This window comes from Phoxinus phoxinus (assembly GCF_949152265.1).
Source record: "Phoxinus phoxinus genome assembly, chromosome: 18".
Classification (NCBI taxonomy): domain Eukaryota; kingdom Metazoa; phylum Chordata; class Actinopteri; order Cypriniformes; family Leuciscidae; genus Phoxinus; species Phoxinus phoxinus.
The window spans coordinates 4,049,511-4,062,735 of NC_136893.1; the positions used below are offsets into that span (position 1 = coordinate 4,049,511).

The following is a 13,225-nucleotide window of genomic DNA, read 5'->3' on the forward strand; positions in this document are numbered from 1 at the left end:
TTCACTAAAACGCCCTCCGGAGATTCAAAACGCAAAACGGGGTCGGAGCGTTTCTAAACTTCTTCGTTTTTGCAGTTGTAGTCTGGACGGGAGGTGCAAACGTAACAAAAGGTCTCAGTTTCTAAACGAAAACGCAGTAGTGTGTACGCAAAAAGTGAACGTATTGTCTTAGCATGCATTTGTATTATTGAAGCAATAAAAATCAAGGCACTAGTTTCCTTCAAATGTATGCTGTTGTTTTTGTCAACAGGCGACTACCATGCTCTCAATGAGAAAACTGACAGAATAAAGGGGACAATTGTATGCCAGTTTAGCAATACTGAATGAAATGCGTTCTTGTGTTGCATTATAAGTTGTGTATTACAGTTTTTTACAGTCACTAGGACACATTTCTCAATACTTAGGTCACTTTTTCAAAACTCTTCACACAGTGAGCACAACAGAAGTGTATGTGGGTTAAACCGTGGATCATTTATCATTGCTTTGGCACAAAATGTATTCAATGACTACATCTTTCAAATTACATTCATTATTTTCTCACTTCGACACAGCAACCGGCAAAACTCTGTGTACCTACAGGCCAATCTGCACATGCTTACATCTCAAAACTGTTAATCTTAAGTTCAAAACAATAACACGATACAAAACTGTATACGACAGCATTTTGCCACATTTCTATAGTAATATTGTAATGAAATCTATTTTGAATCTAAAAAAAAACAATTGGACCAACCACAGCTGATTCCTGTATCTGTATCGGTGGATGGTGTGTAGACAAATGTTTGTACTTTATTACTCAGCGCAAAAAAAAAGACATAAAATATATAAAGTATTGAAGCATACTGCATCATGTCTGATTCATTCTAGTAACATTATATTGCAGTGAATTGTAAACAGTAGAGAGGTAGAAGAGAGAAAGCATTTACAGAGGAAAACATTGTATAAAGCTCCTGTTGTTAGTGTTTTTAAGGTCATTGTTTTGTGGGTGATAAAGTGTGTTTTGGCTGTCAACCTTTGCTAGTGTTCTGGAAGAATGTGTTGATTTTGAGACATGAAAAGTGATTTGGTAGTTTGAGTGCATTTTGAATGTGAAATGAACTGCTGTGCCGAGCTGAAAGTTGGTTAGGAGAACTGTGTGACGGGTTTTGAAAAAGTGACCTAAGTATTGAGAAATGTGTCCTAGCGACTGTAAAAAACTGTAACACATTTCAGAGCACCACGAGTTAAACCAAGCAGCTAGGAGCTTAAACCCTGTCAGAAAACAAATGGATGATTCTGTAAATTAAAAATGTACAAGGCGGCATAATGGCACAAAAAAAAGAGAACATTTTCTTTTAGTAAAGACTAGGCTAGGAAATATACCTGGGTGAGGCCAATAGAAGGGGATACCGAAAGAGTGTTTTGCAGTCTATGTAAAAAGCAGCATTTGCTGACGTAATTTCCACTGAAACATGAAGCTAAGGCGGGACATATTGAATGGCTCCTCCCCCTTTTCAAATAGCCAATAGCAAAGTCGTACTTGACAGCACCATAGAAGCGAATTCGAGCTCTGATGATACGTTGAATTCAATAGTAAAGGTGTGAACAAATTCTAGCCATTTAATTTCAAGAATGAATGTATTTTTATTCTTTAGCTTTTGAAAACCTATAATTGTTGTTTTTTATAATGTAGAACTGCTTTGCACTATGTCTATATGATCAATCAATCAATCAATCAATCAATCAACATTTATTTATACAGCCCTTTACAACACTCAAGGTGAACCAAAGTGCTTTCCAAAAAAAAAGTATGCCACAAAGAAAACCCAAAATGCCACAACAACTGCTATATTGATCAATCTATATTGTGTTTAAATGTGCTTTATAAATAAAGGTTGTTGTTGTTGTACAGTTGAAAAATGGAATAAAACTCGAGCGTTTGAGCAACCGAACACACCTCAAACCCATATTGCTCCATGACGCGTCAATGGTCGCTTTGGCCAGGTGCTGTTTATAGCATAGGGGGCGGAGCTTTAGATTCTAGAGAGCATTTGATTGGACAGAAGATGTGATTAGAAGCTGAAGTCTGCGTTGATGTCATAAAAATCCGTGATTTATTTTAGCGGGATTGAGACTATCTCCTAAATGCAAATTTTGTCATTGTTTTGGAACACACCAGCTTAACCTTAAGGCTAACATATTCGTACTATAAGCTAAACAACTTACATTTTGATTTCAGGGGGCCTATAAACTTGATTTTCTAGCAGGGAATATTTACAGTTTTGCATTCAAGCGCTACTACTGACGGCAAGATCGGGTGTGAGACGCTGAGCGTCTACGTTTACTGCTAACTTATCTGTCGGCCCTCCAAGCATTTGGAAAGCATTTAACGTATGGCGACACCCATAAGGACTGCTAAACGTTTCCACAGAACTTGCATTAGTATATTTGCATGTGCAGAACTTCACCACGAGACCCTGACGCTTCAAACCCCAAACACCTTGCTCCCGCAGCATAAACAAACCAAAGATTTCCTGCCGCGTTGAGTTTTGCGAAGCTCTCCTGCATTGGGGACATGTGTTATGTGCAGGCCGCGGCCGGCGTCCAAAGCAAATATTTGGAAAAGGAACCGGATTCTGGTGAAACCCGGAGCAGAGCTCATGCTATTTGCACTTAAAACATTTCTTAAAAATTCTCCTGAGAGGATTCATCAGTGTTGAAAAATTCCCTCTCTTTTTCTTTCTCTTATACCTTGTTCCGGTCCTTTCCCCAGTCAGTCCCTCTTTACCTTTTTCTCACTCTGTTCCTTCCTCTGTGCCTCATTGAATGACAATCTATCACTCAAAATCATGAGGTTAAATTTCTTCCCAATGTTCAAACAGTACTTTGTATTTTTATGGCTTTTAATTTAATATAATTTGGATAATTTTCTTAGCAAATGTCTATGTATGCAACCATGGTGGACGTTAATCGAGTGCACTCATTCAATCCCACAATGCACCGCAATAACGAGTGTACAACTGATGCACACTCAACGGCTAGAGAATACCCATAATGCACTGTGAGAATCGTCTGACTAGAAGATGGCGCCCGCAACTGAATCCTCATTCCATCTATTAATTTTCCAAAACGCTGGTCCAATGTGGGTACAGCTTAATATCATACAGGTTTTAATTATTAAATAGTTTAATTAAGGTTTATACATAGTTTCCATGACAGAGTTCAAGATAAATCTTTTCATTACTACAGGAGCTGCCAATTTCAAATAATTAGCAAGCACAAACTACCGTATGCAAAAGTGGCAGCCGTTCCGGCACTCAGGGTCTGAATTCACTCACTCATTTTCATTCACTCCTTCAAGTGGACTATATTAATGAACTAATGTAGGAATTAGTGAATAAGGGTATAGGAGGCGAACCAATGAGGTTCATTCTGGTGTTACGCAGCACGTTTGAGCTTCTGCAAGAACCAATGGGGTTCATTCTCGTGTTACGCATCACGTTTGAGCTTCTGCAAGAACCAATGAGGTTCATTCTCGTGTTACGCAGCACGTTTGAGCTTCAGCAAGAACCAATGGGGTTCATTCTCGTGTTACGCAGCACGTTTGAGCTTCTGCAAGAACCAATGGGGTTCATTCTCGTGTTACGCAGCACGTTTGAGCTTCTGCAAGAACCAATGGGGTTCATTCTCGTGTTACGCAGCACGTTTGAGCTTCAGCAAGAACCAATGGGGTTCATTCTCATGTTACACATCACGTTTGAGCTTCAGCAAGAACCAATGGGGTTCATTCTCGTGTTACGCAGCACGTTTGAGCTTCTGCAAGAACCAATGGGGTTCATTCTCGTGTTACGCAGCACGTTTGAGCTTCTGCAAGAACCAATGGGGTTCATTCTCATGTTACACAGCACGTTTGAGCTTCAGCAAGAACCAATGGGGTTCATTCTCGTGTTACGCAGCACGTTTGAGCTTCTGCAAGAACCAATGGGGTTCATTCTCATGTTACACATCACGTTTGAGCTTCAGCAAGAACCAATGGGGTTCATTCTCGTGTTACACATCACGTTTGAGCTTCTGCAAGAACATTTATTGCCTAAACAATGTATTTTGCAAAATGAATATTGCATATTTTCATCAATTTTATCAAGCCTATTTTTTTGTTTCAACTGACAGCCGATGGGAATCATCCATTATAATTAATGACATTTTATGGCAATATCAATTTATTTTATATTATTTATGTAAAATAAATATAAATTAAATTGATATCTTTCGCTGTCAGCTGAAACATAAATAGGCTAGATAAAATAGATGCAATATTCAGTATGCAAATATTATGCTGTTGTCATCAATGATGGTTATATTTTGAATGGTGAATAAATTTTTTTAAAATATATATATAGTGGGAGATTTTCCAACTTTAACCAAAGAATGTCTTTTTAAAAAGTACCACAAAATAGAGATAGCACAGGTATGCCTAAAATGATCTACAAAAAGCTTGAAAGGAGGGCTGTTCGAGCTGAATTAATTGATGAAAATTGTAGAGAAGAAGAAAAAACTGGAGGATGAGGGACATCAATACAACACAAGCGCTGCAATCAGACTACCGTTTCTCGCAGTTTCTCAAAGATGCATCTGTGAGCAAATCGATCTGCAAATCAATCCGTTAAATGCTCCATACAGCACAACCTGCACATTGATTGCATGAAATAAACTGAAGAAAATCATCATTACGCATCAAGCAGGATTTTTCATCCCGCTTGGATGATTGTAATGCATTGTATCTGTGTGTGAGTCAGGCCTCTCGTTCTCTCTCGCCTACATCTAGTTTAAAATTCAGCTGCTATAGGCTTTTAACTGGTATTAAGAAGCGAGAGCACATTACTCCTGTTCTAATAAAACGAAACTGGTTACAGATACGATACAAAATTCATTACAACCCAGTAAGCAATCTTGTGTTTCTAATAGCCGTCCAAACACAGCCCTGACGTCTAGGCAAGTCATTTTATTTTTCTAAAACAAGGCAAAATTGGGTCTGTCAGTGAAAATTTGATAGACTTTTAGCCATAGCCCAAGAATAGACTAGTCATCTAGATTCTAGAACATCAACATGTCAAAGAAATGAAACCAAACACCTTGTAATCACTGTAGACTTTGCTTACATGATGGAATATCATACATCTCGCAAGTTATTTTGGCAAAAACGACATGTAACCAAATTCAATGTTATTTTGGCTAGAAGTGTGTTACTCATAGCCGGACTACATTGGGTCTATAGTTAACCTAGACGGTGAAATGACAGCTATTGCTTGCTGGGAAAGTGCTGCTATATGTTTTCAAAGCTTTGCATGGCTTAGCACCAGAGTATGTTTCTGATTTAATCAGTCTCTATGAATCATCCAATAGGTCTCTTGGCTTAAATAATCAGATATACATCTTACGGTTCCTCAATCTTGTTAAAAATGCAAAGGTGGCCGGGCCTTTTCTGTTCTCTGTCCTTAAAAACATCGCCTACAACTGGTGTGTATTTCAGAGCGTTTGAGTTTTTATGTCGGTTTGTATCTTCTTTTGTACAGTTTTTTGGTTCAACATCGTGGTGTTGAAAGTGCTTCTTTTGCTTCATTGAATAGTAATAAGAAATGTGATTAATGAGCAAGGTCAACTTTATTGTGCCTTAACTATGAAGGTAAGCAAAGATAACATTAAGAGCAAATCCACACAAAAGAGTCTTTCCTGCACAGATTACAGGAGTTTTGACTTTCCTTCCCACTAAAAAACACAATGGAAACAAAACGACTTGTTTTTCTCCGTCTGAGATCAGAGTCAAGCCGAGAACACACTAACCTTGGAGCAAAAAGTTATTTGGTATCCTAAAGAAACCTTGGGGATGGGAGAGACTCGTAGTCAACAGAAACACTGATACTTTAGAAGTGGGTTGTTTATTTTACCCACAGTTCATTTGTGTAAATCATTCATTTGTGAAGAACAGAACGCAGAGTTACAAAAGAGTTAGTGGAGGGTGTATGAAAGATAACAGAGCGGCTCGGATATCAAAAGCGGCTGCTGGTGGGCCGCAGGACAGCAGATATAGATAATTTCAGACCCGCATACATGAGTACAGCTCATCCATACAGTTTTACAAATGATCCACAGCAAAACATGCGACTGACGCTAAATAGATTGGAACAAATCATTGGTGTGTGTGGCAAGAGCGGTTACAGAACAATTTGAGAATATATATATTTTGATTTTATTGACCGATATGTATGCTCTCATTTTAATTAGTGCAGTCAAGTCGATTAATTTTAATATTTTTTATAATAATATTATATTTATATTCAATATATTTCAACTATCGTTATCATACACAACATATAGTGTTATTGTGTTTCCAGAAACTACGATACATCAGAGAAATGCATTTTTTCCCCATCATGGTTACTAAAGGTCTTTAGGCTATTGATCCCGAGTACTCTGAATATTTATCCCAAATTATACTTTATTACAGTAGATTTAATATGTGTCCCAAATATTCATTTAATATTAAAAAAATATATATATAAAAGTTATCTAAAAATATGAAATCTAAAATTGCGTTGGCTCTGTTAATAGGAGAAAGTTTAGAGAAATTTCCTTGAACAACATTCTACAAATCAATCGTGCAAATTTATTCCCGACTTATTGAACAAAAATAAAAAGAAATTCAAAACACTGGAAAAAAAAGTTCCTGCCTTAAATTTTTTCACGTACTGTATGTTTAAGTCATTAACTTAAATTACATTAAACAAATTTGTTGAATCTTGTATAACTTATAAAAAAAAAATGTCTTAACTTATTTTGATTAAAGTAATGTAAAACACGTGTTGTCATAACTTGATTGTATATATTTTTTTTACTGGGTTTTGAGAATAAATTGCCAGTCAAAATCAATGCAATTATCACAAAACGTGTTGGTCTGATAAATGTCTTTGAATTGCACTTCAGTAAACTCATCTTCCTGTCATTACAACTTAAAATCCAATCCAAAATGATGATCATCTGAATTCAAATTTGATTCAAAAGGTGTGACTCTAATGGGATTCGGTTCTCAAACGCAGCGAACTCTCGTTCTGATAAAAGTCAGGTTGTTTCGAGCTCTTCAGAAGAACCGCAGGTGACGGGACGATCCAGTTACTCCAGCAGAGCTAAAGCTGCCAGAAAAAACCTCAATACTTCAAAATGTGTTCCTAAAAATTGCAGACGGGACCTTTAAATGTCTGCGAAGGGTTGAACTCCCAGGGTTCAGTTGTGCAGTTCAGCACCACGCAGTGCGAGTTAACCCACATAACCCACACAAACACTCACTGAAAACCACCCATTGGAAAAAAGCACGTCTTCATTGGGCCGATTGTTCGACGCACCGGACATCTGCTTTGAGTTAAAGAGCCGGGGTCAGTATAAAACTCTAACCCCATGTAAATCTCCCAGACAAACACACACATTTCCCTCAGACTGATTTAACTGACCTGGAAACGACTGGGCATATGAGCCACCGAATGTCGAAAACGGTCTGAAAATACAATTAATACCACAGAACCGTGTGGAAGTCTGACAGATTTACTGTCCTCTCCTATTGGTTAACCGCATAACCCACTTCATTTTGACACGGAGGATAGAGTGACTGTGTTCTGGCGGTCGGTGAAGAGTTTGATTAGACGTCAGTCATTATAAGTTTGGTTCCAGCAATGATGGCAAGACCCACAAGCTTGTGTGTGTTTGTGTTGTGTGGGACGAAGTCCTGAGAGGACGGAGACTTGCGGTGGTAAGGAATCTCTCATCGCACACACTTACTGACCCACTCTGAATATTTATACCAAATTATACTTTATTACAGTGGATTTAATATTAAATATTAATATTTATGTCTATAAAAGTGATCTAAAAACATGAAATCTAAAATTGCGTTGGCTCTGTTAATTGAGAATTTAGAGAAATTTCCTTGAATAATATTCTACAAATCAATCGTGCAAATTTATTCCCAACTTATTGAACAAAAATTCTAAGAAATTCAAAACAACACTGCAAAAAAAATAAGTTGCTGCCTTAAATTTTTTAAGTACAACCAACATGGATGTTTAAGTCATTTCAACTTAAATTACATTAAACCAACTTGAACTATTAGTTGAATCTGGTATAACATAAAAAAAAAGTTGAAAATTGCTTAACTTATTTTGATGAGTGAAAGCAATGTAAAATACATGTTGTCATAAATTATTGATCATATGTGACCCTGGACCACAAAACCAGTCACATGGGTCAATTTTTCGAAATTGAGATTTATACATCAGCTTATACAAAGCTTTCTATTGATGTGTGGTTTGTTAGGATAGGACAATATTTGGTCGAGATACAACTATTGAAAATCTGGAATCTGAGGGTGCAAAAAAATCTAAACATTGAGAAAATCTCCTTTAAAGTTGTGCATTTATGTTCACGATTGTGCTGCATTATCTCACAAAAATACATGTTTTATATATTTACGGTAGGAAATTTACTAAATATCTTCATGGAACATGATCTTTACTTAATGTCCTAATGAGTTTTGGCCTAAAAGAAAAAAACTATAATTTTGACCCAATGTTGGCTATTGTCACAAATATACCCGTGTGTCATGTGACTGGTTTTTATCATCCAGGGTCACATATATTTTTTTACAGTGAACAGATGAAACTTTATTAGACCATTTTACATTTTATTAGACTACTTTGAGAATAAATTGTCAGTCAAAATTGATGTAATTATCACAAAACGTGTTGGTCTAATAAATGTCTTTGAATTGCATTTTAGTGAACTCTTCTTCCTGTCATTCTTAAAATCCAATCCACTAGCAAAAGGTGTTGTCCGAAAATCTACGGATATTTTCCAGCAATTTTGGCTTAATAGGAAAAGCAGCGATATCTCACCCAGACAGTTGTGTCCATCGTGGGCCAAGCGGAAGCCGTCGTAACACGTGCATCTGTAGTTTCCAGGGATGTTGATACAGTCGTGAACGCATCCTCCATTATATTCACTGGCACACTCATCGATATCTGTAGTACAAATGAAAAGATAAAGGGGTCATATCACAGAAAAACATTGTTTTTACATGTACTATATATATACACACCAGCATTTGAAGTCAGTTTGGAGCTTTTCTTCGGCAAGGATGCATTTAATTGATCAAAAGTGACAGTTCAGACATTTATACTCTTACAAATGATTTCGATTTCAAATAAACACAGTTCTTTTGAACTTTCTATTCATCAAAAAATCCTGAAAATAAATGCAACACAGTTTCCACAAAAATATTAACAGCACAGCTGTTTTCAACGGATGAACACTGAAGACTGGAGTAATGATGCTAAAAATGCAGCTTTGATCACAGGAATAAAATACATTTTACAATATATTACAGTAAAAAAGAACACTTGTTTTAATTTGTAAGATTTTAATGTACTTTGTATTATTATTCTACCATTTAATTAATAAATAATTGGATTTAAATATTATTTAAATGCAGATGTCTTGTGCATAAGAGACTTACGAAAGCATTGAATAAAATCTTACAGACCCCATATTTATATGAGTATTATATTATATACAGTTAGGGCTGTAAACGATTAATCGCGATTAATCACATCCAAAATAAAAGTTTGTGTTTACATAATATATGTGTGTGTATTGTGTATAATTATTTTGTATATATAAATACACACACATGCATGTATATATTTTAAAAAAATGTGTTATTTATATATAAAACAGTTCTATATATATATAATATAAATTATATAAAAAATATATATGCAGTATATAAATGCAAATATTTCTCAAATATATACATGCATGTGTGTGTATTTATATATACAAAATAATTATACACAATACACACACATATATTATGTAAACACAAACTTTTATTTTGGATTAATCGTTTGCAGTCCTATATACAGTATAATATATATGAGTGACTTTTTTTTCAGGATTTCTTTTTTTTTTTCAAAGGCTTTCTCACTCCTAAAACTATAGAAATGTCTGTTCATGCGTTTGTTACGTCTCGGCTAGATTACTGCGATTCTTTATATTGTGGTATATCCAAATCTCAAATTGCTCATCTTCAGCTAGTTCAAAACGCTGCGGCCATGACCACATTTCTCATTATTCTCAGATCTCTACACTGGCTTCCAGTTCACCAGAGAATAGACTTTAAACTTCTACTACTTCAAGTCTCTTTTAAAACCCTACATGTTTTCTTTAGTATATTGATTCTTTTCCTCGGTTGGTTTTACTCATTTATATTTCAGTCTTATGCGGTTTTGCTACTTCTGTTTTATGGTTACTCTTAACTATGTTGCTCTTATTTTTATTTTATTTGTTAGTATGTGTGTTGTATCTTCTTTTAATATTGTTGTTTCTGTAAAGCATGTTGGTCATGTAATGTAAATGTGCTATATAAATTCTATATAAACTCTTTGATGAATAGAAAGTTCAAAAGATGCAAAATCCATGATGCGAATCTCCCGTTCCTCCACATCCCAAATCTGCTCTATTGGATTGAGATCTGGAGACTGGAGGCCGTTTGAGTTTAGTGAACTCACTGTCATGTTCAAGAAACCAGTTTGAGATGATTTATGACATGTGTGTTATCCATCAGAAGATGATACACTGTGGTCATAAAGGTATGGACATGATCAGCAACAATACTCAGGTAGACTTTGGCATTTAAACAAAGCTCGATTGGTACTAAGAGACCCAAAGTGTGCCAAAATAATATCCATTACACCATTAAACCACCAGCAGCCTGAACTGCTGATACAAGGCAGGGTGGATCATCGCTTTCATGTTGTTTACGCCAAAATCTGACCCTGACATCTGACTATCGCAGTAGAAATAGAGACTCATCAGACCAGGCAATGTTTTTCCAATCTTCTATTGGATGTGAATTGTCCATGTGAATTGTAGCCTCAGTTTCTGTTCTCATCTGACAGGAGTTTCACTTGTGTGTTTCTTCTGCTGCTGGAGCTTGTCTTCTTCAAGGGTTGATGTGTTGATCGTTCAGAGATGCTCTTCTGCTTCAAGGTTTGATGTGTTGTGTGTTCAGAGATGCTCTTCTGCTTCAAGGTTTGATGTGTTGTGTGTTCAGAGATGCTCGTCTTCTTCAAGGTTTGATGTGTTGTGTGTTCAGAGATGCTCTTCTGCTTCAAGGTTTGATGTGTTGTGTGTTCAGAGATGCTCTTCTGCTTCAAGGTTTGATGTGTTGTGTGTTCAGAGATGCTCTTCTTCTTCAAGGTTTGATGTGTTGATCGTTCAGAGATGCTCTTCTGCTTCAAGGTTTGATGTGTTGTGTGTTCAGAGATGCTCGTCTTCTTCAAGGTTTGATGTGTTGTGTGTTCAGAGATGTTCTTCTGCTTCAAGGTTTGATGTGTTGTGTGTTCAGAGATGCTCTTCTGCTTCAAGGTTTGATGTGTTGATCGTTCAGAGATGCTCTTCTGCTTCAAGGTTTGATGTGTTGTGTGTTCAGAGATGCTCTTCTGCTTCAAGGTTTGGTGTGTTGTGTGTTCAGAGATGCTGTTCTGCTTCAAGGTTTGATGTGTTGTGTGTTCAGAGATGTTCTTCTGCTTCAAGGTTTGATGTGTTGTGTGTTCAGAGATGCTCTTCTGCTTCAAGGTTTGATGTGTTGTGTGTTCAGAGATGCTCTTCTGCTTCAAGGTTTGATGTGTTGTGTGTTCAGAGATGCTCTTCTTCTTCAAGGTTTGTTGTGTTGTGTGTTCAGAGATGTTCTTCTGCTTCAAGGTTTGATGTGTTGTGTGTTCAGAGATGCTCTTCTGCTTCAAGGTTTGATGTGTTGTGTGTCCAGAGATGTTCTTCTGCTTCAAGGTTTGATGTGTTGTGTGTTCAGAGATGTTCTTCTGCTTCAAGGTTTGATGTGTTGTGTGTTCAGAGATGCTCTTCTGCTTCAAGGTTTGATGTGTTGTGTCCAGAGATGCTCTTCTTCTTCAAGGTTTGTTGTGTTGTGTGTTCAGAGATGCTCTTCTGCTTCAAGGTTTGATGTGTTGTGTGTTCAGAGATGCTCTTCTGCTTCAAGGTTTGATGTGTTGTGTGTCCAGAGATGCTCTTCTTCTTCAAGGTTTGTTGTGTTGTGTGCTCAGAGATGCTCTTCTGCTTTAAGGTTTGGTGTGTTGTATGTTCAGAGATGCTCTTCTGCTTCAAGGTTTGGTGTGTTGTGTGTTCAGAGATGCTCTTCTTCTTCAAGGTTTGATGTGTTGTGTGTTCAGAGATGCTCTTCTGCTTCAAGGTTTGGTGTGTTGTGTGTTCAGAGATGCTCTTCTGCTTCAAGGTTTGATGTGTTGTATGTTCAGAGATGCTCTTCTGCTTCAAGGTTTGGTGTGTTGTGTGTTCAGAGATGCTCTTCTGCTTCAAGGTTTGGTGTGTTGTGTGTTCAGGGATGCTCTTCTGCTTCAAGGTTTGAAGTGTTGTGTGTTCAGAGATGCTCTTCTTCTTCAAGGTTTGTTGTGTTGTGTGCTCAGAGATGCTCTTCTGCTTTAAGGTTTGGTGTGTTGTATGTTCAGAGATGCTCTTCTGCTTCAAGGTTTGGTGTGTTGTGTGTTCAGAGATGCTCTTCTGCTTCAAGGTTTGGTGTGTTGTGTGTTCAGAGATGCTCTTCTGCTTCAAGGTTTGGTGTGTTGTGTGTTCAGGGATGCTCTTCTGCTTCAAGGTTTGGTGTGTTGTGTGTTCAGAGATGCTCTTCTGCTTCAAGCTTGGATGTGTTGTGTTCAGAGATGCTCTTCTGCTTCAAGGTTTGATGTGTTGTGTGTTCAGAGATGCTCTTCTGCTTCAAGGTTTGATGTGTTGTGTGTTCAGAGATGCTCTTCTGCTTCAAGGTTTGATGTGTTGTGTGTTCAGAGATGTTCTTCTGCTTCAAGGTTTGGTGTGTTGTGTGTTCAGGGATGCTCTTCTGCTTCAAGGTTTGGTGTGTTGTGTGTTCAGAGATGCTCTTCTGCTTCAAGCTTGGATGTGTTGTGTTCAGAGATGCTCTTCTGCTTCAAGGTTTGATGTGTTGTGTGTTCAGAGATGCTCTTCTGCTTCAAGGTTTGATGTGTTGTGTGTTCAGAGATGCTCTTCTTCTTCAAGGTTTGGTGTGTTGTGTGTTCAGAGATGCTCTTCTGCTTCAAGGTTTGATGTGTTGTGTGTTCAGAGATGCTCTTCTGCTTCAAGGTTTGGTGTGTTGTGT

The 13,225-nt window shown here is 37.2% G+C and overlaps 1 protein-coding gene across 2 annotated transcripts in view; it reads right to left on the reverse strand.

The window, feature by feature from the left end:
• The window catches only part of scube3 (signal peptide, CUB domain, EGF-like 3), a 128,194-nt gene that overhangs the window by 82,010 nt on the left and 32,959 nt on the right, over positions 1-13,225 (reverse strand). For both annotated transcript variants that reach the window (XM_079588685.1, XM_079588684.1), the window contains exon 3: positions 8,919-9,044. In XM_079588685.1, the coding sequence (XP_079444811.1) occupies positions 8,919-9,044 (126 nt within the window). The remainder of the gene's footprint in view (positions 1-8,918; positions 9,045-13,225) is intronic.